The 24,911-nt window shown below is 40.6% G+C and overlaps 1 protein-coding gene and 1 long non-coding RNA gene across 5 annotated transcripts in view; one reads left to right on the top strand and one right to left on the bottom strand.

Annotated features, from left to right (window-relative positions):
* Nucleotides 1-24,911, top strand: part of LOC105495458 (kinetochore associated 1) — a 100,637-nt gene that overhangs the window by 17,912 nt on the left and 57,814 nt on the right. For both annotated transcript variants that reach the window (XM_071070897.1, XM_071070896.1), the window contains exons 9-22: nt 1,869-1,962; nt 2,315-2,367; nt 3,187-3,302; nt 3,696-3,750; nt 5,534-5,632; nt 7,119-7,162; nt 7,258-7,323; nt 7,420-7,495; nt 12,781-12,906; nt 12,997-13,086; nt 17,302-17,355; nt 17,997-18,058; nt 22,833-22,944; nt 24,264-24,407. In XM_071070897.1, the coding sequence (XP_070926998.1) occupies nt 1,869-1,962; nt 2,315-2,367; nt 3,187-3,302; nt 3,696-3,750; nt 5,534-5,632; nt 7,119-7,162; nt 7,258-7,323; nt 7,420-7,495; nt 12,781-12,906; nt 12,997-13,086; nt 17,302-17,355; nt 17,997-18,058; nt 22,833-22,944; nt 24,264-24,407 (1,191 nt within the window). The remainder of the gene's footprint in view (nt 1-1,868; nt 1,963-2,314; nt 2,368-3,186; nt 3,303-3,695; nt 3,751-5,533; nt 5,633-7,118; nt 7,163-7,257; nt 7,324-7,419; nt 7,496-12,780; nt 12,907-12,996; nt 13,087-17,301; nt 17,356-17,996; nt 18,059-22,832; nt 22,945-24,263; nt 24,408-24,911) is intronic.
* LOC139356618 (uncharacterized) lies at nt 966-20,006 on the bottom strand. 3 transcript variants are annotated; one of them, XR_011608721.1, is made up of 4 exons: nt 19,869-20,006; nt 19,086-19,214; nt 1,519-1,635; nt 981-1,104 (listed from the first exon to the last, which is right to left on the bottom strand). It is a non-coding gene; the product is annotated as an uncharacterized lncRNA (long non-coding RNA). The 3 variants fall into 3 exon arrangements; XR_011608719.1 differs by lacking the exon at nt 1,519-1,635 and adding an exon at nt 7,376-7,552 and having other exon boundaries at nt 1,020-1,104; XR_011608720.1 differs by lacking the exon at nt 1,519-1,635 and having other exon boundaries at nt 966-1,104.

Below are 24,911 nucleotides of genomic sequence, written 5' to 3'. Positions count from 1 at the left end.
GAAGCGTTTTCTCACGAAAATGTTATTGTTTTGGTTAATTTGCAAAATAATGTGTAACATATAACCGAAACAAGGAAATTATAATATTAAGGTAATTAAAAATAACTCAATAAATAAATTTCTGTCTTGGAAAAAATATTGCATCTTTACCTAATCTTTACCTGAAGTATAGCATTTTTTTTCAATTATGAGAGCAGACAAAAACGACAGAAAACAAAACCAAAAATTCCATTGTTATAGTACCTGTGACTTTGTCACTGATGGAAAAACAGCACATTATTGCAGCTATCTTGAAATAAATATTTACACACCACTACTTCAAAATTATGGTTATCATACTTTTTCTAATAGGAAGTGTAATTACTACTGGTGACATACTCACAGGGACTGCTGATTCTACTGCTTTTTGTTTTTTGGGGTTTTCGTGGCCTACATTCGTAAGTGAAAGAAATTCTGTTTCAGATGGAGATTAGAGAAAATAAAGATGTAAATTTTTTACCCATCCAGCTTCACAGATCCTTTGAATCTTGAAATTCAAGTCAGGTTAAGAACCTTAGTGTTAGAGAATGGTCCTAAAAGAGTAAAGTGTCTTTGATGTAATCTCTGCCTCCTAAGTGATTCTACGTTATTCTTAGTCTTGGTTAGCTAGGCTACTTGCAAGTTTTGTTATTAGTGAAATGGGAACGTGGACAAGCATGCACATAGAAAAGCACAATTCATTCACAACCATTGGCATGTATACCTTGTGTATAATGTCTTATATCTCATGTTACACGTAAAAAGTAACGTTTCATTATTGGTATGCCACTTCCAATAACTGTGATCATAATTTCTTTGAATTTTGGAGGAAAACACCTAATGTTATATTCAAAGATTAGGCAAAAACTCAATATAATTACAACATTTACAACATTTTTACTTGCCAAATTTATATATTAAGTAGTAGTCAGCTGCGTGCCATGGCATGCACCTATGGTCCCAGCTACTTGGGAAGCTGAGGCAGAAGAATTGCTTGAGCCCAGGAGTATGAGGCTGCAGTAGCTCTGATCGCACCTATGATCACGCCACTTCACTGTAGCCTGGCAACACAGTGAGATCCCGTCTCTAAAAAAAGAAGAAACAAAAAAGAGAGAAAAGAAGCAGTCATATTTCCATATCGTGCATATCTAATTTAACATTTCACCAGGGTTTCAAATAATTTAAAATTAATATTTATAAAATTTTTTCCAATTATTTGTGGTATTTTAATGAAAATACTTATCAAAGACTATATTTTAATCATAATCCTGGAAGAGATCTTAAAAGTTCACTGCGTGTCTTTAGTGCTAGTTGCCTAAATATGCTCATTAAATATTTGTGTGAAGGCTGGCATAGTGGCTCATGCCTATAATCCCAGCACTTTGAGAGGCTGAGGTGGGAGGATTGCTTGAGCCCAGGAGGTTGAGACCAGTCTCAGCAACATAGGGAGACCCTGTCTCTACAACAAATAGTAAATTAGCCAGTTGTGGTGATGCTCACCTGTAGTCCCAGCTACTGGGGAGGCTGAGGTGGGAGGATAGCTTGAGTCCAGGAGTTTGAGGCTGCGGTGAGCTGTGATCACTGCCCTCCAGCCTGGGCAATGGAGTGAGACCCTGTCTCAAATTAGTAAAAAAAAAAAAAAAAAGTTGTAATAACCATGAATTCCAATAGTACACTGTTTTTTTCATTCTCTTCTCAAATCAAGAGAGGAACTGGAAGATGAAACCTAGTTAGAATATATAAATATATTTTAAAGTTAATAACCTATAAAACTTACATGTTTCTACTTTGAGGAACGCTCAGGTCTAAGAATGAAATTTGCAGTTGATGTGCTGTGTTCGTTTTTCCAGGGAACTGGCAATTGTGCATTCTCAAAATGGGAACCAGATTTTTCCAAGAAAGGAATGACAGTTAAGAACCTTATTGATGCAGAGATTATTAAAGGTAAAATAAGTTAATGACACTATTTTAGACAATTATTGGTGAGTTTTAATTTTTATGTCAGTGTACTTAGGCTGACATATGGGTCATTTTACCCTACCACTCTTTGAAACAAGCCAGAATAGTTTGATGGTTGTTCACATACAGGACAGTTCTTGACATGTTACAGCTGTTAGTCTTCATTTTGGGAGGTTTTACATTTTAGTAATCACCTAACAGAAATAGAGGCAGAAATAAAAGAAAATAGGACCTAGTAGTTATATAGTTCTGCCTTTCTGTGAATATGTTAATTTACTATTTAGATATATGAAATATTGAAATAAAATCCTTAGACATCTTATTTTCTCTTTTGTAGGTGCAAAGAAGTTCCAGCTAATAGACAATCTACTTTTTGTTCTTGATACTGATGTATGTTTCTTGTTTCTCCTTCAATGTTTTTACTTGATATCATGTTTTACAACAAAAATGTTGTCAGATTTACAAAGACAAGGGTTTTAGCTAGGGTGGATTACTATCTTGTGTACTGTGGTTTATTTCAGTATATGTACCAAAAAAAGTTGATCCTGAAATGTAAATTTTTTTTTTTTTGAAACAGAGTTTCGCTCTTGTCGCCCAGGCTGGAGCACAATGGTGCGATCTTGGCTCACTGCCACCTCCACCTTCTGGGTTCAAACAATTCTCCTGCCTCAGCCTCCCGAGTATCTGGGATTACAGGCTCCCACCACCACGCCCGGCTAATTTTTTGTATTTTTAGTAGAGACGGGGTTTCACCACGCTGGCCAGGCTGGTCTCGAATTCCTGACCTCAGGTGATGCACCCACCTCGGCCTCCCAAAGTGCTGGGATTGCAGACGTGAGCCATTGCGCCTGGCCTGAGATGTAAATTTGTAATCATTAAGACATGTAGGTTAGGCACGGTGGCTCACGCCTGTAATCCCAGCACTTTGGGAGGTCGAGGTGGGTAGATCACCTGAGGTCCGGAGTTCGAGACCAGCCTGGCCAGCATGGTGAAACCCCGTCTCTACTAAAAATACAAAAAATTAGCCGGGCTTGGTGGTGGGTGCCAGCAATCCCAGCTACTCGGAAGGCTGAGGCAGGAGAATCACTTGAACCCAGGAGACGGAGGTTGCAGTGAGCCGAGATCACACCATTCTGCTCCAGCCTGGGCGACAAGAGCGAAACTCTGTCTCAAAACAAAATACATGTAAATGAAATGTCTCTATTGCAGAACGTGCTGAGTTTATGGGATATTTACACTTTAACTCCTGTATGGAACTGGCCCTCTCTTAACGTAGAAGAGTTTCTTCTTACTACAGAAGCAGATTCTCTTTCATCAGTTACATGGTATGTTATGGCTATGGCTAGTAGTCATTTCCCTTCTATTAGCACCAGGTTTCTTGTCTGGTTTTGTTCAGATCATTTATTATGTTTTATGTTCTAAGCAACATTGTGAAACAGTCTGACAGAGTAAAGACCAATTTGTTGTTTGCAAAATTCACTGGGAACAGGCAATAGGAACCTTCAAGTGATTGTGTTAGAAACTGTGTCAGTCTGGGCATAAACGTGCAGAAATGGAATACAGTGTCTATTACATTTTATTTTTTACGGAAGAGTGTTACTTTAACTTAGTTTATATCTTGTAATTGGCAAAGCGTACTTTTTTAAATTGATAGATAATGTATGTTTTTATTGTGTAAAAGCTTACTTGAATTATTTAAAGCTTCTTTTCTCTTTTAGGCAAGGAATTACAAATCTCAAATTAATAGCTCTGACAGCTACAGCTAATAAGAAGGTATTGGAAAATTTTATTTCGTGCTTGTCTATATTATGTGTCAGAAAAAGCATTAGCGAATACAAAAGTAGATGTTAAATAATACAGCATATTAGCTCTTAGTTCACACGAAACCTAACAATCAGAAATAATCCTGCAGAACTCTTTTTTTTCCCCATTTAAAGTAAAAAGCTATAAATCTTGTCTCCATATTTTAAATGGAGCACTTCAGGAACCAAAAATGCCCATAGCAAAGTATTTATTTTATTTTATTATTATTTTTTTTTTGAGATGGGGTCTCGCACTGTCCTCCTGGCTGCAGTGCTATGGCACAATCTCGGCTCGCTGCAACCCCTCGCCCCCTGGGTTCAAACAATTCTCCTGCTTCAGCCTCCCAAGTAGCTGGGATTACAGGCGCCTGCCACCACGCCCAGCTAATTTTTGTATTTTTAGTAGAGGCAGGGTTTCGCCTTTTTGACCAGGCTTGTCTCAGTCTCCTGACCTCGTGATTTGCCCACCTCAGCCTCCCAAAGTGCTGGGATTACAGGTGTGAGCCACTGCGCCTGGCCCAAGAAAGTGTTTATTAGAGTGACTCTTACGTAGTTCTGGCACTGAGGAATTATATTCACCTTAAATACAAACTGTAGAATGGACTTCAGGTATATGTATGGATTTTCATTCAACATATTTGGAATATGGGGTAGAACATTATTTCATATGTGACATTTAAATCATACAGTAACAAGCTGGGTGCGGTGGCTCACACCTGTAATCCCGGCACTTTGGGAGGCCAAGGTGGGTGGATCACTTGAGGTCAGGAGTTTGAGACCAGCATGGACAACATGGTGAAACCCAGTCTCTACTAAAAATATAAAAAATTAGCCGGGTATGGTGGCGTGCACCTATAATTCCAGTTACTCAAGAGGCTGGGACAGGAGAATCACTGGAACCCTGGAGGCAGAGGTTGCAGTAAGCCGAGAGCGAGCCATTGTACTCCAGCCTGGGCAACAAGAGCGAAACTCCATCTCAAAAAAAAGTAAAATAAAATAAGTCATACAGTAACAGGCTTACTTATAAATGCTTATTTTTTGCATTTAGCTTTGTACTGTGTGTTTTATTTATTTTTTTATTTATTTAGAGACAGTCTCACTCTTTCACCCAGGCTGGAGTGCAGTGGTGCAATCTCGGCTTACCGCAATGTCTTCCTCCCGGGTTCAAGCAATTCTCCTGCCTCAGCCTCCCAAGTAGCTGGGATTACAGACGTGCACCACTACATTCCAGCTAAATTTTTTGGTATTTTTTGGTAGAGATGGGGTTTCACCATGTTGGCTAGGCTGGTCTCCAACTCCTGACCTCAAGTGATCTGCCTGCCTCAGCCTCCCAAAGTGCTCCCATGTGTTTTTTTTTTGTTTTTTTTTTTTTGAGATGGAGTCTCACTCTGTCACCCAGGCTGGAGTGCAGTGGTGTAATCTTGGCTTATTACAACCTCCGCCTCCTGGGTTCCAGAGATTCTCCTGCCTCAGCCTCCCCGGTAGCTGTGATTACAGAGGCACGCTGCCACACCCGGCTAATGTTTTGTATTTTAGTAGAGATGGGGTTTCACCGTGTTGCCCAGGCTGGTCTCAAACTCCAGAGCTCCGGCAATCCGCCTGCCTCAGCCTCCCAAAGTGCTGGGATTGTAGGCATGAGCCACCGCGCCCAGCCGCTCCCATGTGTTTTAATCTGCTCTTAGTTGTGAAGTGCTGTTTTGTACTTGCAGGTTTAAATTGATCTGCTAAATTAATTGCTCTGCTGTTTTTCTTAGATGAAAAACCTCGTGGTTTATTCATTACCTACAATGGAAATATTATATTCTTTGGAAGTATCTAGTGTTTCTTCTCTGGTCCAAACAGGAATTAGCACAGTAAGTTTATTTGCATTTTAAACTATTCTTTTAACTACTTTTTTCTTTATCCAGTATCTAATCAGGGATCATTAAAAGCCTTAATAATTAAGCTAAGCATTAGTGGAACCTAGTGGAAACCTGGATAAATTTCAAGTTTATAACTATATTTATTAATAGAGATCCTTGAATATACTTACTTGATAGTCTAAGGTTAGTCATCATATTAAAAAAGAGAGAAAAAAAAATCAGTCATCTGCTTATTCTTCTTTCTTGTGTCGCTATAGGAGGTATAGATGATAACGGGAGATGGAGACTTGCTGTTACATATTTATGTAACCATTTTTCATATTTATGTAACTAATTTACATATTTTAAAATATTTTACCACGTTTGTTTAATTTCTTTTTACATACACACTATAGTTTTCCAAACTTTGGAAGTTACTTGTAGACATCATGACCTGTCATGCCTAAATCTTCAGCAGGTATCTTCTAAAAATAAGGGACTTCTTCTACAATGCAATTATCACACTCAGAAAATGTAACATAAATACATTACTATTTATTATAAACTCTTCTAGGTTCAAATTTTACCAGTTGGGCCAATTACTTTAAAGCTATTTTGTTTTTCCTTATTCATGATCTAATCAAGGATCACTCATCAAATTTAGTTCTCTATGTGTTTTTGTTGTTGTTGAGACAGGGTCTTGCTCTGTTGCCCAAGTTGTAGTACAGTTGCTCGATCATAGCTCACTACAGCTGCCAACTCCTGCGCTCAAGTGATCCTCCTGCCTCAGCCTCCTGAGTAGCTGGGACTACAGGTGTGCACCACCACCTGGCTAATTTGTATATTTTTTGTAGAGAGGGGGTCTCACTATGTTTCCTAGGTTAGACTCAAGCTCCTGAGCTCAAGTGAGCTTCTTGACTCAGCTCCCCAAAGTGCTGGGATTACACGTGTAAGCCATTGCATCCAGTCCATTTTTTGTCTTTTAAGACATTGACATTTTTGAAGAGTCCCAACCCTGTGGTTTTGCAGAATGTTTCTCTATTTGGATTTGATTGTTTCATCATGATTAGATTCATGTTAAGCTTTGTTGGCACGAATACTGCGCAGGTAACACTATTTTCTAACCACATCACATTAAGGGGCTCAGGGTATCCATTTGTCCTGTTATGGGTGATTTTAAATGTGATCATGTGGTTAAGGCAGTTCTGTCAGATTTCTCCATTTGTAAAGTGTTTTTCCCTTAATAGTAAGTAACCTGTGTGATATTATTTTGAGTCTATGGGATTTATCTTTCCTAGCTGTTTTTTTCCCAGTGTTTGTTTTTTTTTCCTTAAATTTTTGTGGCTACATAGTAGGTATATATATTTATGGGATACCCAGTTGTTTTAAAATCCCTTGATGGATAATTCGTGCCTGAATTATCAGTAGTTACTCTAGTAATTATAAAATGCATTGTTCTTATATTGGAATTTTAATCATGTTTTTATTGTTATTGTAGGATACCATATACCTTTTAGAAGGAGTTTGCAAAAATGATCCAAAGTAGGTCATGTTTTAGCATGTTAAGTCATAGTTACATTAAATTTTATATATTAATGTTAAAAGACAAGCACATTTATAGTGAAATTTTTTTCCAGATTGTCTGAAGACTCAGTCTCTGTGTTAGTACTCAGATGTCTTACAGAAGCTTTACCAGAAAACAGGTAACTTCTCATTTTTTTTAAGCTTTACCCTTTAGTGAATAACTTAAATTACCTGACTAATAAGCATTTAACAAAATTTCTTTTCCATCTTATCAGATTGAGTCGGTTACTTCACAAACACAGATTTGCTGAAGCTGAGAGTTTTGCCTTTCAGTTTGGACTGGATGTTGAGGTAATCATTCATGTATTCATTTGTTCACCAAACAAGCATTTCGTCATGTGCTAGAGGCTGAGGGGACAGACATATAATACATAATTGGAATTTAGTGTGATTAAGGCTGTAATAAAGATATGACTGAAGTTGATTAGAAATTCAGAGGAAAGAGTGACCCATAGTGGGCCAGAAAGATGTTACTGAGGAGATCGTTTTCAGGCCAGGTCTTTTTTTTTTTTTTTTTTTTTTTGAGACGGAGTCTTGCTCTACTGCCTAGACTGGAGTGCAGTGGTGCAGTCTCAGCTCACTGCAACCTCTGCCTCCTGGGTTCAAGCGATTCTCCTGCCTCAGCCTCCCGAGTAGCTGGGATTACAGGCGTGCACCACCATGCCCGGTTAATTTTTGTATTTTTAGTAAAGATGGGGTTTCACCATGTTGGCCAGGCTGGCCTTGAACTCCTAACCTCGTGATCTGCCTGCCTTGGTCTCCCAGAATGCTGGGATTACAGGCGTGAGCCACTGGGCCTGGCCTCAGGTCAGGTCTTAAAGGTGTTCCAGACAGACCAGGGAGGGGAAGGGATTCTGGGTACAAGGTCAGCGTGGATAGAATGAGGGGGACTTGTGATGCTTCAGGAACTCCTACTGATTAGGTGGGACTAGAATGTAGGTTATATGGGCAGCAGAGAAAAAGAAGATGATGATGCAGAAGTAGGGACCTCTGTCACCCAGGCTGGAGTACAGTGGGGCGATCATAGCTTACCGCAGCCTTGACCTTCCAGGCTCAAGTGATTCTCCTGCCTCAGCCTCCCAAGTGGCTGGGACTATAGGTACATACCACCATGACCAACTAATTTTTAAATTTTTTGTCGAGACAAGGTTCATTGCCCTGAACCAGGGCAACGAAGTACAGATATAGGTGAGAGAGAAGGCTGATAAGAGAAGAATATAGGCCGGGTGTGGCGGCTCACTCCTTTAATTCCAGCACTTTGGGAGGCTGAGGCGGGCAGATAACCTGGGATCAGGCATTTAAGACCAGCCTGGGCAATATGGCGAAACCTAAAAATACTACACTGGCAATACAAAAATTAGCCAAGTGTAATGGCACATGCCTGTAGTCCCAGCTACTCGGGAGGCTGAGGCAGGAGAATCGCTTGAAACGGGGAGGTGGAGGTTACAGTGAGCCGAGATCACACCACTGCACTCTATCCTGGGCAACACAGCAAGACTCTGTCTCAGAAAAAAAAAAAAAAGAGAGAGAGAGGAATATGGTGGGTAGAATCAGCAGGACTTAGTAATCAAATGGAAGGAAGGGCAGGGGACTTGAGGTTGACTTGCTGGACTCTGGCTCAGCATACACATTGAGTGACGATGGCATGACCTGAAATGAGGAGTATGTGTGGAAGAGCAGGTTAGGGATAAAAGATGAAAAGTTCTGCTTTATGCAAATTGGGTGTGAGCTGAGCACAGTGGTGCATGCTTGTAGTTCTAGCTACTCAGGAGGCTGAGGCAGGAGGATTGCTTGAGCCCAGGTGTTTCAGGCTATAATGCAGTAAGATTGGCCTGTTAATAGCCACTGCACCCCAGCCTAGGCATCATAGTGAGCCTCCTATCTCTAAATTTAAAAAAAAAAAAGAAAGTGGATGTGAAGGGTCTGGTGAAATAAGGATGTCTGGTGGGAAGTTGAGGAGTGACCTACGCTACCTCTAAAGGTAGGAGACACCAGTGTAATGGCTCAGATGACTCCAGCAAATGCAGAGAGTGAAAATACATCTGAGGATGTGATGTGGGGCAGTAGCATATGAGGGATAGAGGAGGAAGGGCTGTACACATATTTGGGAAGAAATAAGGGAGGAAAACTGTAAGAATGTATGATTATGGAAGCCAAGGAAGCAGTAAGTTTTAAACATACTGGGGAGTGATCAGCAGTTTCAAATACTACAGAGAAGATCAAGTGTAAAAGCTGAAAAATGTCTGGAGAACACAGCAATTAGGTAATTGATAATCCTTGAAAAGTCAGTTTTGGGAGAAGTAATAAAAGGGAAAGCCTTATTGTAGTTGGTTAAAGAATTAATATTTACTAAGTGGGTGCTTGGTACTCATGTGCTTGTTTTAAAAATATAATGGTTTAAAACATACAGAATACTTCCTTAAAAATATATATTATATATATATATTTGTGTTTTTTGTAGAGACAGGGTTTTACCATGTTGGCCAGGCTGGTCTTGAATTCGTGACTGCAAGTGATCTACCTGCCTTAGCCTCCCAAGGTGCTGGGATTATAGGCATGAGCCACTGCGCCTGGCCAAAAAATTTATATTTATTTATATGTATATTTTGTAGAGACAGTCTTGCTATGTTGCCCAGGCTGGTCTTGAACTCCTGACCTCAAGTGATCCTCCCTCCTCGGCCTCCCAAAGTGCCGGGATTACAGGCGCGAGACACCATACCTAGCAAGAATAATTCTGTGTGTTGTTTAGAAATGCATACAAGTTAAGAGACAAAGTAATTAATGGAATAAGTACTAAATACAAGAATAACATACTTCTGCTTGGGGGAAGGAGGATGATGTATTTGGAAAGACGACAGTGGGATCTGAAACTATTGGTAACATCTGCTTTATTTTTAAGCTAAAGGTGATGAGTACATTATTATTATAGTATTTATAATTTACATTATTACCTTTCTGAACATCTGAAAGATTTTAGAAGTAATGTTTAAAAAGAGAGAACGGAGCAAAAAAACCAAACCAAAACAGAAAATCCATGAAAGAAATGAGGGGAATATTCATGAATGAAACTACTCTTTGTTATCATTTATAGTTTTCAGAACCAGAGAGTCCCTGTCAAAATTCGTATTGTGTCCATTGGAAACAGAACCTGAAATCTGAGTATTTCTGACTCTAACCTTTAAAGAACTTTTAGTAGGCTTAGAAAATTGGTTGTCTTTAAAAACCAGCTTCATGAGCTGGGTGGGCGTGGTGGTGTGCCCCTGTAGTCCCAGCTACTTGAGATGCTGAGGCAAGAGAATTGCTTGAGCCCGGGAGTTCCAGGCTGCAGTGAGCTGTGACTACACCACTGCGTTTTAGCCTGAGTGACAGAGTGAGACCTTGTCTCTAAACAGACAAATGAAATTGGCTCTGTCATTTTTGGACTGCATAATTTCAGACACATTACTTAACCTTTCTTGGGTCTCAGTTTTCTTGTTTGTAAAATGGGAATATTAGTACTTACCCTATAGTGTCATGATGACATGTAAATGCTTAGTTCTTAGGTTATGATAATTTAAAAAGACAATTCATATAAATCTCTTTCTTCGGTTGATAAATAATCGTATATACTTGGCCGGGTACAGTGGCTTACCTTTGTAATCCCACACTTTGGGAGGTCAGGGTGGGTGGATTACTTGAGGCCAGGAGTTTAAGACCATCCTGGCCCACATGGAAAAACCCTGTTTCTACTAAAAATACAAATATTAGCTGAGCATGGTGGTGGATGCCTGTTGTCCCAGTTGCTCTGGAGGCTGAGGCAGGTGAATCGCTTGAATCAGAAGGCGGAGGTTGCAGTGAGCCAAGAATGCACTAGTGCACTCCAGCCTGGGTGACACAGCAAGACAGTCTCAAAAAGAAAAATAAGGGCTGGGCGCGGTGGCTCACGCCTATAATCCCAGCACTTTGGGAGGCCCAGGCAGGCAGATCACGAGGTCGGGAGATCGAGACCATCCTGGCTAAAACGATGAAACTCCGTCTCTACTAAAAATACAAAAAATTAGCTGGGCGTGGTGGCAGGCACCTGTAGTCGCAGCTACTCAGGAGGCTGAGGCAGGAGAATCGCTTGAACCGGGGAGGCAGAGGTTGCAGTGAGCCGAGATCCTGCCGCTGCACTCCAGCCTGGGCAACAGAGCGAGACTCCATCGCCAAAAAAATAAATAAAAAGAAAAAGAAAAACAAGAATAATTGTATATACTTTCGATGTGCAATATGGTGATTTTATACATTTACATTGTGCAGTGACTAAATCAAGCTAATTAACATAACTATCACCTCACTTATCTTTTTTTCTGGTGAGAACATTTAAAACCTACTCTTTTAGCAATTTTTTTTTTTTTTTGAGACAGAGTCTTGCTCTGTCTTCCAAACTGGAGTGCAGTGGTGCGATTTTGGCTCACTACAACATCCACCTCCCAGGTTCGTGTGATTCTTGTGCCTCGGCCTCCTGAGTAGCTGGGATTACAGACGCGCACCACCATGCCTGGCTAATATTTTGTATTTTTAGTAGAGACTGGGTTTCGCCATGTTGCTCAAGCTGGTCTTGAACTCCTGAGCTCAGGAAATCCACCTGCCTCGGCCTCCCAAAATGCAAGCATTACAGGTGTGAGCCACCACGCCTGGCTCTTTTAGCAATTTTAAAATATACATTATTACTAACTACAGTCGTCACAGACCTCTGAAACTCATTCTTCCTTCTAACTGAAGCTTTGCAGCCTTGGAACAACATCTCTGTATCCCCTAGCCCCTTCCCCTGGGCTCTAGTTATCAACATTCTACTCTACTTTTTTTTTTTTTTTTTTGAGATGGAGTCTTGCTCTGTTGTGCAGTAGCACGATCTCTGCTCACTGCAACCTCCGCCTTTCAGGTTCAAGTAATTCTACCTCAACCTCCCAAAGTGCTGGGATTGCAGGCGTGAGCCGCCATGCCCAGCCTATACTCTCTACTTTTATGAGTTTTACTATTTTAAGATTTCACATGTGAGATCATATAGTATTTTTTTTATTGTGTCTGACTTATCTCACTTAGCGTAATGTCCTTCAGGTTTATCTATGTTGTTGTTGCAAATGACAGATTTTCCCTCTTTTTTTTTTTTCAAATAAGGTCTTACCATGTTGCCCAGGCTGGACTCGAACTCCTGGGCTCAAATGGTTGTCCTGCCTCGGCCTCCTGAGCAGGCTGGCACTACACCCAGCTTCTAGACTGAACAATATTTTATTGTGCAAATATACCACATTTTATTTATTCACTTATCTGTTGATGGATATTTAGATTCCATATCTTAGCTCATATAAAGCTCTTAGTAAGTGTAGTGCTTGACACGTTTTGTAAGGACTCAACAGAAATGGTTCCTATACTTGCTAATAATCTGGTTCACCTCTCAGATATCTGAATGTTACTTTCTTTAAATCTTATTCCTGGAGCGCATGAGGATTCCCCTTTTTCATAGTAGTTTATTTCACTCAGCTTTCTCTGAGAATAAGCCATCCGCAGGTATTATTGTAGTTCACATTGCTGGATGTGGCATATTTATATTACAGCTTGTTTACAAGGTCAAGTCAAATCATATATTGGAGAAACTGGCATTGAGTTCTGTGGATGCCAGTGAACAGACTGAATGGCAACAACTTGTAGATGATGCTAAGGAAAATCTACATAAAATCCAGGTATGTTTTTCTTGTCACATACTAGAGTATTTAGACTGATGTGTTGATCAACGTTAGGTTGCCTTACTGTGTCTGGCATTTGTGAAACAGGATGATGAATTTGTGGTGAATTACTGCCTGAAGGCTCAGTGGATAACCTATGAAACGACTCAAGAGATGCTGAATTATGCCAAAACCAGGGTAGGTTCGTTTTTTTGTATTTTGGTTTTTGTGGGTGGGGGAGAATTTGTTTTAATCTCTCATAATCCTGCCTCAAATATATTTTTTTCTCCTATCCTCTGTGTGTATTATTAATAAAAAAGTTTTTATAACAGCTTAATGGAGATAATTCACATCCTATACAATTCACCCATTTAAAGTATACAGTTCAGTGGTTTTTAATATATTCCTTGAGTTGTGCAAGCATCATTAATGTCAATTGTAGAACTTTAAAATCTCCCCTAAAAGAATCTTTAGGGTCGGATGTGGTGGCTCACACCTTAATCCCAGCAATTTGTGAGGCTGAGGTGGGTGGATCACCTGAGGTCAGGAGCTCAAAACCAGCCTGGCCAACATGGTGAAACTCCATCTCTACTAAAAATATAAAAATTAGTTGGGCGTGGTGGCACATGCCTGTAGTTCCAGCTACTAGGGAGGCTGAGGCACGAGAATTGCTGGAATCCGGGAGCTGGAGGCTGCGGTGAGCTGAATTTGCGCCACTGCTCTCCAGCCTGGGTGACAGAGCGAGACTTTGTCTCAAAAAATAAAATTAAGGCTGTGCGCGGTGGCTCAATCGTGTAATCCCAGCACTTTGGGAGGCCAAGTTGGGTGGATCACCTGAGGTCAGGAGTTCAAGACCAGCCTGGCCAACATGGTGAGACCTCTTGTTGTCTCTACTAAAAATACAAAAATTAGCTGGGTGTGGTGGTGCACGCCTGTAGTCCCAGCTGCTTGGGCTTGGGATGCTGAGGCAGGAGAATTGCTTGAACCTGGGGGGCAGAGGTTGCAGTGAGCTGAGATCAGCTACTGCACTTCAGCCTGGCGACAGAGACTCTGTCTCAACAGAAAAAGAAAAAAAATTAAAAGATAAAATTTGTAAATGTCTGGGTGAGGTGGCTTATGCCTGTAATCCCAGTACTTAGGGAGGCAGAGGTGAGTGGGTCACTTGAGGTCAGGAGTTCAAGACCAGCCTGGCCAACATGGGGAAACCCCATCTCTACTAAAAATATAAAAATGAGTTGGGTCTGGTGGTACAGTCCTGTAGTTCCAGCTGCTTGGCAGGCTGAGGCAGGAGAATCGCTTGAACCTGAGAGGCAGAGGTTGCGGTGAGCCAAAACTGTGCCACTGCAGCCTGGGCAACAGAGTGAGACTCTATCAAAAAACAAAACAAAATCAAACCTCTATGCCATTAATAGTCATTCCCCATTTCCCCCAGTCCCCCAGCTTCAGGAAACCACTAATTTACCTCCTGTCTCTCTAGATTTGCCTATTCCGAATGGTTCAAATAAATGGAGTCATATATGTCTCCTTCATGTCTGTCTTCTTTCACTTAGCATAATATTTTCAGGGTTTGGGCTGGACGCGTTGTTTCATGCCTGTAATTCCAGCACTTTGGGAGGCCGAGGTGGACAGATCACGAGGTCAGGAGATCGAGACCATCATGACCAACATGGTGAAACCCAGTCTCTACTAAAATACAAAAAATACAAAAAATTATCTGGGCGTGGTGGCGCATCCCTGTAGTCCCAGGAGACTGAGGGAAGGGAATCGCTTCAACCCAGGAGGTAGAGGTTGCTTTGAGCCGAGATCGTGCTTCCAGCCTGGTGACAGAGCAAGGCTGTGTCCCCCCAAAAAATAAAAATAAAAATAAATATTTTCAGGGTTCATCCATGCTGTACCACGTCAGTGCTATATTTTTTTTTATTGCCAAATAATATTCTATTTTATGGATATACCACGTTTTGTTTCTCTGTTTACCAGTTGATGGACATTTGGGTTGTTTATACTTTTTTCCCCCAATTTTGTTTTTATTTTGTTAAAAAATACATAACATGAAATTTACCATCTTAACCTTTTTTTAAAAAAATGTATTTTGTTTTATTTTTGAGAGGGAGTCTAGCACTGTCGCCCAGGCTGGAGTGCAGTGGTACGATCTCGGCTCACTGCAACCTCCACCTCCTGGGTTCAAGTGATTCTGCTGCCTCAGCCTTCCAAGTAGCTGAGATTACAGGTGTCCGCCACCACACCTGGCTAATTTTTATATTTTAGTAGAGACGGAGTTTCACCATGTTGGTCAGTCTGGTCTTGAGCTCCTGACCTCAAATGATCTGCCTGTTTTGTCCTCCCAAAGTGCCGCAATTATAGGCATGAGCCACTGCACCCGGCCTATCTTGAGCATTTTTAAATTTAGTGGTATTAAATACATTCATAATCACATGCAGCCATCATCCATCTCCCCAACTCATTTCAACGTTATGAAACTGAAACTCTGCCCATTAAACACTGACTTCCCATTTCTCTGTCTCCCCAGCCCCTGGCAAACCATCTGCTGTCTATGTATATAATTTTGACTGCTAAGTACCTTATATTAAATGGAATCATACAGTACTTGTCTTTTGTGACTGGCTTATTTCACTTAGCGTAATCTCTTCCAGGTTCATTCATGTTGTTGCAAATGACAGACTTTCTTTCTTGTTTGTTTATCCATGGTCCCTGACTCTGACCCTAACCCTGACTTCTTTAGTTATTTCCACATTTTTGCTGCTGTGAATAATGCTGCTATGAATATGGTTGTACAGATGTCTATTTGAGTCCCTCTTTCAGTTCTTTTGAGCATATACCCAGAAGTGTAAATGTTGGGTCATATGCTAATTCTCTTTTTTTGAGACAGAGTCTCACTCTGTCTCCCAGGCTAGAGTGCAATGGCGTGATCTTGGCTCAGTGCAACCTCTGCCTGCCCCCCGAGCTCAAGTGATTATCTCACTTCAGCCTCCCAGGTAGTTGAGATTACAGACATGTGCCTCCACACCCAGCTAATTTTTGTATTTTTAGTAGAGATGGGGTTTTACCATGTTGGCCAGGCTAGTCTTGAACTCCTGACCTCAAGTGATCCGCCTGCCTCAGCCTCCCAAAATGCTGGGATTACAGGCGTGAGCCACCACACTGGGCCCTAATTCTCTTTAATTTTTTAAGGAACTACTGTATTTTCCATGGTGACTGTGCCGTTTCACATTTCCAGCAACAGTGCATAAGTGTTCCAATTTCTCCACATCTTTGCTAACACTTTGTTTTTGAGACAAGGTCTTGCTTTCACCTAGGCTGGAGTGCAATTGTAATGCATTGCAGACTCAAACTCCTTGGTTCAAGCAATCCTCCTGCCTCAGATTCTCAAAGTGTTGGGATTGGGGCCAGCGCAGTGGCTGTAATCCCTGTACTAATGTCTGTAAGGTGGGAGGGTATGCTTTGATACTGTTTGTATATATTAGTCTATGCCAAAGAAATAATTTTTTAAAAAATGGATTCTTGGCTGGGTGCAGTGGCTCATGCCTATAATCCCAGCACTTTGGGAGGCCCACGCGAGCGGATCACTTGAGGTCAGGAGTTCAAGAGCAGCCTGGCCAGTATGATGAAACCCCATCTCTACTAAAAATACAAAAGAAAAATTAGCCGGACCTGGTAGTGCGTGGTTGTAATCCCAGCTACTTGGAAGGCTAAGGCAGGAGAATTGCTTGAACCCAGGAGGTGGAGGTTGCAGTGAGCAGAGATTGTGCCACTGCACTCCAACCTGGGTGACAGAGCAAGACCCTGTCTCAAAAAAAAATAATAATAATAATAAAAAGGGATTCTTTTTCTGTTATAGACCTTTTTTAACAGGCAATTTTTGCAGTTGCAAATAATGCCATTTTTGCAATGACCTACGAGTATTGTTGCTATTTATTTATTTATTTTTATTATTATTTTTTTGAAACAGAGTCTCATTCTGTACCCCAAACTGGAGTGCAGTGGTACGATCTCAACTCACAGCAACCTCAGCCTCCTGGGCTCAAGGGATTCTTGTGCCTCAGCTTCCTTAGTAGCTGGGACTACAGGTGTGCTCAACGATGCCTCGCTAATTTTTTGTATTTTAGTAGAAACGGGGTTTCACCATGTTGCCCAGGGTCGTCCCAAACTCCTGAGCTCAAGCAGTCTGCCCACCTCAGCGTTCCAAAGTGCTGGGATTACAGGTGTGAGCCACTGCCTCCGGCCAAATGCATTATTTTTTAAAACATGTCAGTTCTTTATAGTTTACTATTCATTTCACACTTAAATACAATTTATTTTTTTAAATATTTTGTTATTTCACAGAAAATCCATCATTTAGGAACTAGCCAAATAGTAGATATTCTTCTAACGGTATTTCTTATTATTCTTACTTAGCTTTTGAAGAAAGAGGATAAAACTGCTCTCATTTATTCCTATGGCTTGCAAGAGGTAATTACATTAGATTTCCAGGTTAATATGTGGGTGAATATACCTTTATGTTTTCCATTCAAAATAAACCCATATTTTATCAAGAGCAAGTTATTTCAATACCTTAGTTTTCTTAACTGCAAAATGGTAATATTAATAGGTACTTACTTTATAAAGTCATTTTGAGATCAAAATTCCTGTAAACTGTTGTGCATAGTACCTGGTACCTGCTAAATATTCAAATGAAGATAAGCTGTGATGATGATTATGATGGTGCCAAAATACATGTGTGTGTGCATGTGAGCATATAAATATTTAAATTCTTAGTTCAAAGTAAGTATTGTAATCTAGCTGGATTTTACCATAAGAACTTAGAAATCAGTGAGAAAATGGATTTTAAAGTGTTCCTACAATTATTGTATATGTGCCTTTATAATTGGATGTAATTGGAAATGTTTTTCTTATCCCATGTTTTGTGTGTGTGTGTGTGTGTGTGTGTGTGTGTGTGTGTGAAATAAAGGCAGTCCTATGGGAATTGACTTGTGATACGAGATAAATGTGAATGTGTATAGACATGTGAAATGTAATGATTAATTGTTAATGTTTTTTAATTTCAATATTGTTGCATATAAATTCAGATTATTAAATTATTTCTTCTTCAGGTTCTAAGAGCTCATGCAAAATTGACTACTTTTTATGGAGCATTTGGACCAGAAAAATTCAGGTGTGTACATTTTCTGTTAAAATTTTTTTGGCCAGGCATGGTGTCTCATGCCTGTAATCCCAGCACTTTGGGAGGCCGAGGCAGGCGGATCATCCAAGGTCAGGAGTTCGAGACCAGCCTGGCCAACACGGCAAAACCTCATCTCTACTAAAAATACAAAAGTTAGCTGGGCATGGTGGCGTTCATCTGTAATCTCAGCTACTAGAGAGGCTGAGACAGGAGAGTCGCTTGAACCCGGAAGGTGGAGGTTGCAGTGAGCCAAGATCGTGCCACTGCACTCCAGCCTGGGGGACAGAGCAAGACTCGGTCTCAAAAAAAAAAAATTTTTTTTTTTTTTTTTAAAGATTGTAAGTTACATAGAAATTTGGAATGTCATAACAGGTATAGCATTCTTCTTGCTGAATTTGTGTTTCTATGGGGGCTGTTGAGTGATAGAAAATGTTATCTTTTTAGCAACAAAAACTGGCTGAACATCCTTGTTGTCATTTCTTCTTTTTTGAGACAGGGTCTCACTCTGTCACCCAGGTTCAAGTGTAGTGGTGCGATCATAGCTCACTGCAGCCTCAACTTCTTAGGCTCAGTAAAAATCTAACTATCCTGGATAAATTTGGTTCCTTGTCTGCAAAGAAGTAAACTCTCTTAAAACCATTTCTAAGTTTCAATGTTCTAAGGTTATATAGATTTATATTGGTTCTGTAGCTGACATTACTATTTAGCAGTAATAATTATGTCCTGTATGACACAAAACATTGTTTATATCGCAAGGCATTATGGAAACCTTTCATGTACAACAGGTACTCCAAGATACCCGCTAACCCGCAGCTCCCAGGTCATTCTCTGTGGGCTCAAGCAGCCACTCCAAGGCAGCCACAATTTTTTTTTTTTCCTAATAGTAAATTCACCCATGAATTGTGTTCATTAGGCCACCCTAGCAGTGAGAATGGCAGATCTTCATATATGTAAGTCCATCTTTTCTATCCTATTGATTAATAGCCATAAAAATTGCATTTACTTGTGTTTTACTTACTGAAAATGTCACCTCTTTAGAATGATCTGTCTCTTCTTGTGAGGCCAGTCCTGCCCATATGATGACTCTTTCCGCAGTTTTCTCAGCTTCAGCAGGAGGCAAAGACTTCAACAGGAGATAGGCTTCACCCTATAAACAGGGTTTGAAAGGAAGAAAAAACAGCTGGTATTTGCAAAGGACAGTGTGGCCTTACCTCTTTCTTTTCTATTTAAAGGCGAAAATACATCATTTGGAAAAACATTATGGTTCAATGTTTTTTGTATTTTTTTTTTTTTTTGAGACGGAGTCTCGCCATGTCGCCCAGGCTGAAGTGCAGTGGCGTGATCTCAGCTCACTGCAAGCTCCGCCTCCTGGGTTCACGTCATTCTCCTGCCTCAGCCTCCTGAGTAACTGGGACTACAGGCGTCTGCCACCATGCCCGGCTAATTTTTTGTATTTTTAGTAGAGACAGGGTTTCACCGTCTTAGCCAGGATGGTCTCGATCTCCTGACCTCGTGATCTGCCCGTCTCGGCCTCCCAAAGTGCTGGGATTACAGGCATGAGCCACTGCGCCCGGCCTTTGTATTTTTTTTGAAATACAGTCTCGCTCTATCGCCAAGGCTGGAGTTCAGCAATGCTATCTTGGGTCACTGCAACCTTCACCTCTCGATTTCAAGCATTTCTTGTCCTCAGCCTCCCAAGTAACTGGGATTATAGGCGCCTGCCACCACGCCCGGCTAATTTTTGTGTTTTTAGTAGAGACGGTGTTTCACCATGTTAGCCAGGCTGGCCTCAAACTCTGACCTCAGGTGATCTATCCACCTCAGCCTCCCGAAGTGCTGGGATTACAGGTGTGAACCACTGCACCTGGCCTTATGGTTCAATGTTTTAATAATCTGAAAATCCATTTCTGATGATAGCAAACAATAAAATAAATTTAAAATATAAGTAATGAAGATTTGTTTAATTCTCAGTTGTGGCTATGATTATAGAATCGTATAAAAATAATGACATTTAAAAACACAATAAAAGAGAACCCACACCCCATTCTAGAATTAAAGGGTCCTAGAAGGTATAAAACAGAGTCTGCCCCAGGTGCAGTGGCCTGTAATCCCAACACTTTGGGATGCCAAGGATACCTGGCTGGGATCCTCTCTGATGATCCTCCTACCTCAGCCTCCCAAGTAGCTTGGGACTACAGATGTGCACCACCACATCTGGCTAATATTTTTAATTATTTTTTTAGAAATGCAGTCTCTCTGTGTTGTCCACTCTGGTCTTGAACTCCTAGGCTCAAACGATCTGCCTGCCTCAGCCTGCCAAAGTGCTGGGATTACAGGTGTGAGGTACCACGCCCAGTGGTCATTTCTTTAACACAAATATTTTAACCTTTGATCATAGATTCTTACCATATCTTCTAATTGCTCATTTCCCTTCATTGTTAATTTATTCTGATAAATAGATTTAAAGTAAGTATATCTCTAATTTTAAGTAGTGATATTTTGGTGCACATGGAAGTACATCTATGGATTCAATTTCCGGAGGCGCAGTTGCTAAGGCAAAAGGTTATTCATCCAAACTTGGCTTCCAAAGCACCTATTCCAATAGAATGAGAAGGGGAGGGCCCATTTTCTCACTCATTCACCAACAGTATGTTATAGAACTTTTTTTTTTGCCAATCTGATATATGCACAAAAATTTAAAAAATATTACCACATTGCTTTGATTTCCATTCTTAATTTTGGTTGAAATACTTACTTTCTCAAGGTGAAAAGCCTTTTTTTTTTCTCCTTACATCCTTGGTCCCTCTTTCTCTTGAGTTGTGTGTTTTTTTTTTTTAACTGAGACCTATTTCTATGGTTTTATTATTTTTTTAGAGACAGAGTCTCCCATGTTGCCCAGCCTAGTCTCAAATTCCTGGGCTCAAGTGATCCTCCTGCCTCAGCCTCCCAGAGCGCTGGCATTACTGCCATGAGCCACCACACCTGGACCGAGTTGTTCTTTTCAAAATTGATTTTAAAGTTCTTTGTGGGTATTTCAAATTGTCCTCTAATTTGGCATTTTTTCTTGACTTTGTTATTGATATTTTTTTACAAAAAATTCAGAAGTTTGTATTTTTGTGTCTGTTGGGAAAGATATTACCCACCCCAAGATTCAAAATAAATTCTTGGCCAGGTACAGTGGCTTAAACCTGTAGTCCTAGCACTTTGGGAGGCTGAGGTAGGCGGATTGCTTCCCAGGAGTTCAAGACCAGCTTGGGCAACATAGTGAAACCCTGTCTCTACATAAAATACTAAAATTTGCCAGGCAACGTGTCCAGGTGCTTGTAGTCCTGGCTACTAAGGAGGCTGAGGTGGGAGGATCACCTGAGCCTGGGAGGTTGAGGCTGCGGTAAGCTGTGATTGTGCCACTGCACTCCAGCCTGGGTGACAGTGAAACCTGCCTCAATAAATAAATAAACAAAATCTCTTGTAATTTTTCATTTTTAGAGTTTCTTTTTACATTTAAATCTTTTTTTTTTTTTTTTTTTTTTTTTGAGACAGAGTCTAGCTCTGTTACTCAGACTGGAGTGTGGAGTGCAGTGGTGCAGTCTTGACTCACTGCAACCTCTGCCTCCCGGGTTCAATCAATTCTTCTGCCTCAGCCTCCTAAGTAGCTGGAATTACAGGTGACCGCCACCATGCCCGGCTATTTTTTGTATTTTTAGTAGAGACAGGGTTTTACCATGTTGACCAGGTTGGTCTTGAACTTCTGACCTCAAGTGGTCCACCCGCCTTGGCCTCCCAAAGTGCTGGGATTACAGGCATGAGCTATCACGACCGGTTGATTTTTAAAAATTTTTAACCAGCGACCTTACTGAATTTCTTTATTATGCATAGTAATATTTCATTTGATCTTGTTTTTTCCAGGTATATAATTTTATATTCAAATAATGAAATTTTATCTTATCAGTTCTGATTATCTTTTTTCCTTGTCAAATTCATTATAGAACACTTATTTATTTAAAAAATAGACCGGGCATGGTGGCTCATGCCTGTAATCCCAACACTTTGGGAGGCTGAGATGGGTGGAACACTTAAGGTCAGGAGTTCGAGACCAGTCTAGCCAACATGGTGAAACCCCATCTGTACTAAAAATACAAAAATTAGCCAGGCATGGCGGCGCACGCCTGTAATCCCAGCTGCTTGGGAGGCTGAGGCATGAGAATCTCTTGAACCCAGGAGACAAAGGTTGCAGTGAGCCGAGATTGTGCCACTTCACTGCAGCCTGGGTGACAGAGTGAGACTCCAGCTCAAAAAGATAAAATAAAGTAAAATAAAACAAAGATGCCTATAATCCCATCTATTCAGGATGCTGAGGTGGAGGATTGCTTGAACCCAGAAATTCAAGTCCAGCCTGAGCAACATAGTGAGATCCCATCTCAAAAAAACAAAAGCAAAACAAATAAGAGTGAAAAATAATTATTTCTATGTGCAGTGATTATCTGAGGAGGGCCCTACAGGAAGCTACATGTCTCTGAGGAAGGTGGCGGGAGTTCTAGGGTCCAAGATAGGAAGGAAATGTGCTGAGGAAGGTGGCGGGAGTTCTAGGGTCCGAGATAGGAAGGAAATATGCTTTGCACCGTGTGATCTTTGGAACTGGGTTTTTTTTTTAGTTTTTTGTTTATGAAGAACAAAACTAATTAAAATGCATTTAAAGATATCCACTTAAAAGGTATAACCTTAATTTTCTTTAAAACTGACCTTTTCCCCTTCTTTGTCTATTCAGTGGCAGTTCTTGGATTGAATTTCTAAATAATGAAGATGATCTCAAAGATATTTTTTTACAGCTAAAAGAAGGAAACCTTGTATGTGCACAGTACCTTTGGCTTCGACATCGGGTAACATGTTTTACATTTTTTCCTTAACAGCTTTATAGCTCCTGAGTTAGGTGATTGAATCAATGTTGGAAACTAACAGGGTGCAAGTCTGACTGGGTGATGGGGTGTTTTTTGATTGGTTCTTAAAATATGACTTGCTTTTGTTCACAAAGGGCAAGGGGATGAAAAAGACTTTCCCCATGGGCTGGGCGCGATGTCTTACGCCTGTAATCCCAGCACTTTGGGAGGCCGAGACGGGCTGATCACTTGAGGTTGGGAGTTCGAGACCAGCCAGGTCAATCAACATGGTGAAACCCTGTCTTTACCAAAATTAAAAAATTTGCTGGGCATGGTGGCACGTTCCTCTAGACCCAGCTACTTGGGAGACTGAGGCAGGAGAATTTCTTTAACCCGGAAGGTGTAGGTCGCAGTGAGCCGAGATCATGGCACTGCACTCCAGCTTGAGTGATGGAGTGAGACTCTGTCCCAAAAAAAAGACTTTCCCCAGAGAAAATTGTCCTCTGATGATATTAAATCAGAAAAAGTACAGTGAAGGTACAGTAGAACCTTATTTTATCCAATCATTAAGAGTCTAGCTTCTTGGGAGCTAAATGATGAGAACACGTGGATGCATAGAGGGAAACACATACCGGGGCCTTTCAGAAGGTGGAGGGTGGGAGCAGAGAAAGTATCAGGAAAAATAACTAATGGTTATAGGCTTAATAACTGGGTGATGAAATAATCTGTACAACAAACCCCCTTGACAGAAGTTTACCTACATAACAAACCTATACTTATACCACTGAACTGAAAAGTTAACCAAAAAAAAGAGTCTAACTCCTAATCTTAGCTCAAAAGGCAACATCTGGTTTATTAGTGGGCTTTCTAATGTAGCATTGGTGGAGAAGATGTTGCTACTGTAGCTCAGATTGTGGTAAAAGATTGCCCCTTAAAATTGCTTGTCTCTATCCCCTTAAGGTTGGCCGAAGTTGGTATAGAGTGTTAGATTCATGAAGTCATAACTTGTCGTGATGCCATTAATGGCTGCATTGCTTGTTAGAATTCCTACTATCACCTGCAGTGAAGTTTTCCTTAGAATACTCATTCTCTGCTGGTTCCTCTGCTACATGCTAAACTATTTGGCACTCAGCGCCGTGACATTGCCTACAGTATGCAGCTCCCAACTAGAAACATTTGCATAATGTAAATCTCCTTTAGCACTCATTATTAAATCAATAGGGTATTCCTTAAAATGACTTCCTAAAATATCTTTGTCAAACATTTGGGAGGCTTTTGGTTTAAATTTGTCAGATCTTAATTTCTTGCTCCTTATAATTTAGGCAAACTTTGAAAGCAGATTTGATGTGAAAATGCTGGAGAGCTTGCTCAACTCAATTTCTGCATCAGTCTCTTTGCAAAGGCTATGTCCATGGTTTAAAAATGATGTGATTCCATTTGTAAGAAGGACTGTACCGGAAGGACAGGTGAGTTGTCTTCAGTATTTCTACTCTTGATGACTTTATTTCGTTTTTTACATTAGATCATTGAAGATTAAGTCATGTTAACACCAGTTAGTTAAACAGTTAACTAACACCTGTGTTAAAGTGTCTCTTAAAAGACAACCATGAGGCCGGGTGCCGTGGCTCAAGCCTGTAATCCCAGCACTTTGGGATGCCGAGATGGGCGGATCACAAGGTCACGGGATCGAGACTATCCTGGCTAACATGGTGAAACCCTGTCTCTACTAAAAAAAAAAAAAAAAAAAAAAGACAACCATGATTCAGAATGAGCTGTTTTCATTTGCAACAACGTAGATGGAACTGGAGATTATTATGTTGAGTGAAATAAGCCAGGCACGGAAAGACAAACATCACATGTTCTCACTTATTTATGGGATCTAAAAATCAAAATAATTTAACTCATGGCCATAGAGAGTAGGAGGATGGTTACCAGAGGCTTGGAAGTGTTGTGGGTTGATGGGTGAGAGG

Source organism: Macaca nemestrina, chromosome 10 (genome assembly GCF_043159975.1).
Source record: "Macaca nemestrina isolate mMacNem1 chromosome 10, mMacNem.hap1, whole genome shotgun sequence".
NCBI lineage: Eukaryota > Metazoa > Chordata > Mammalia > Primates > Cercopithecidae > Macaca > Macaca nemestrina.
This window is presented reverse-complemented; position numbering and strand designations above follow the sequence as displayed.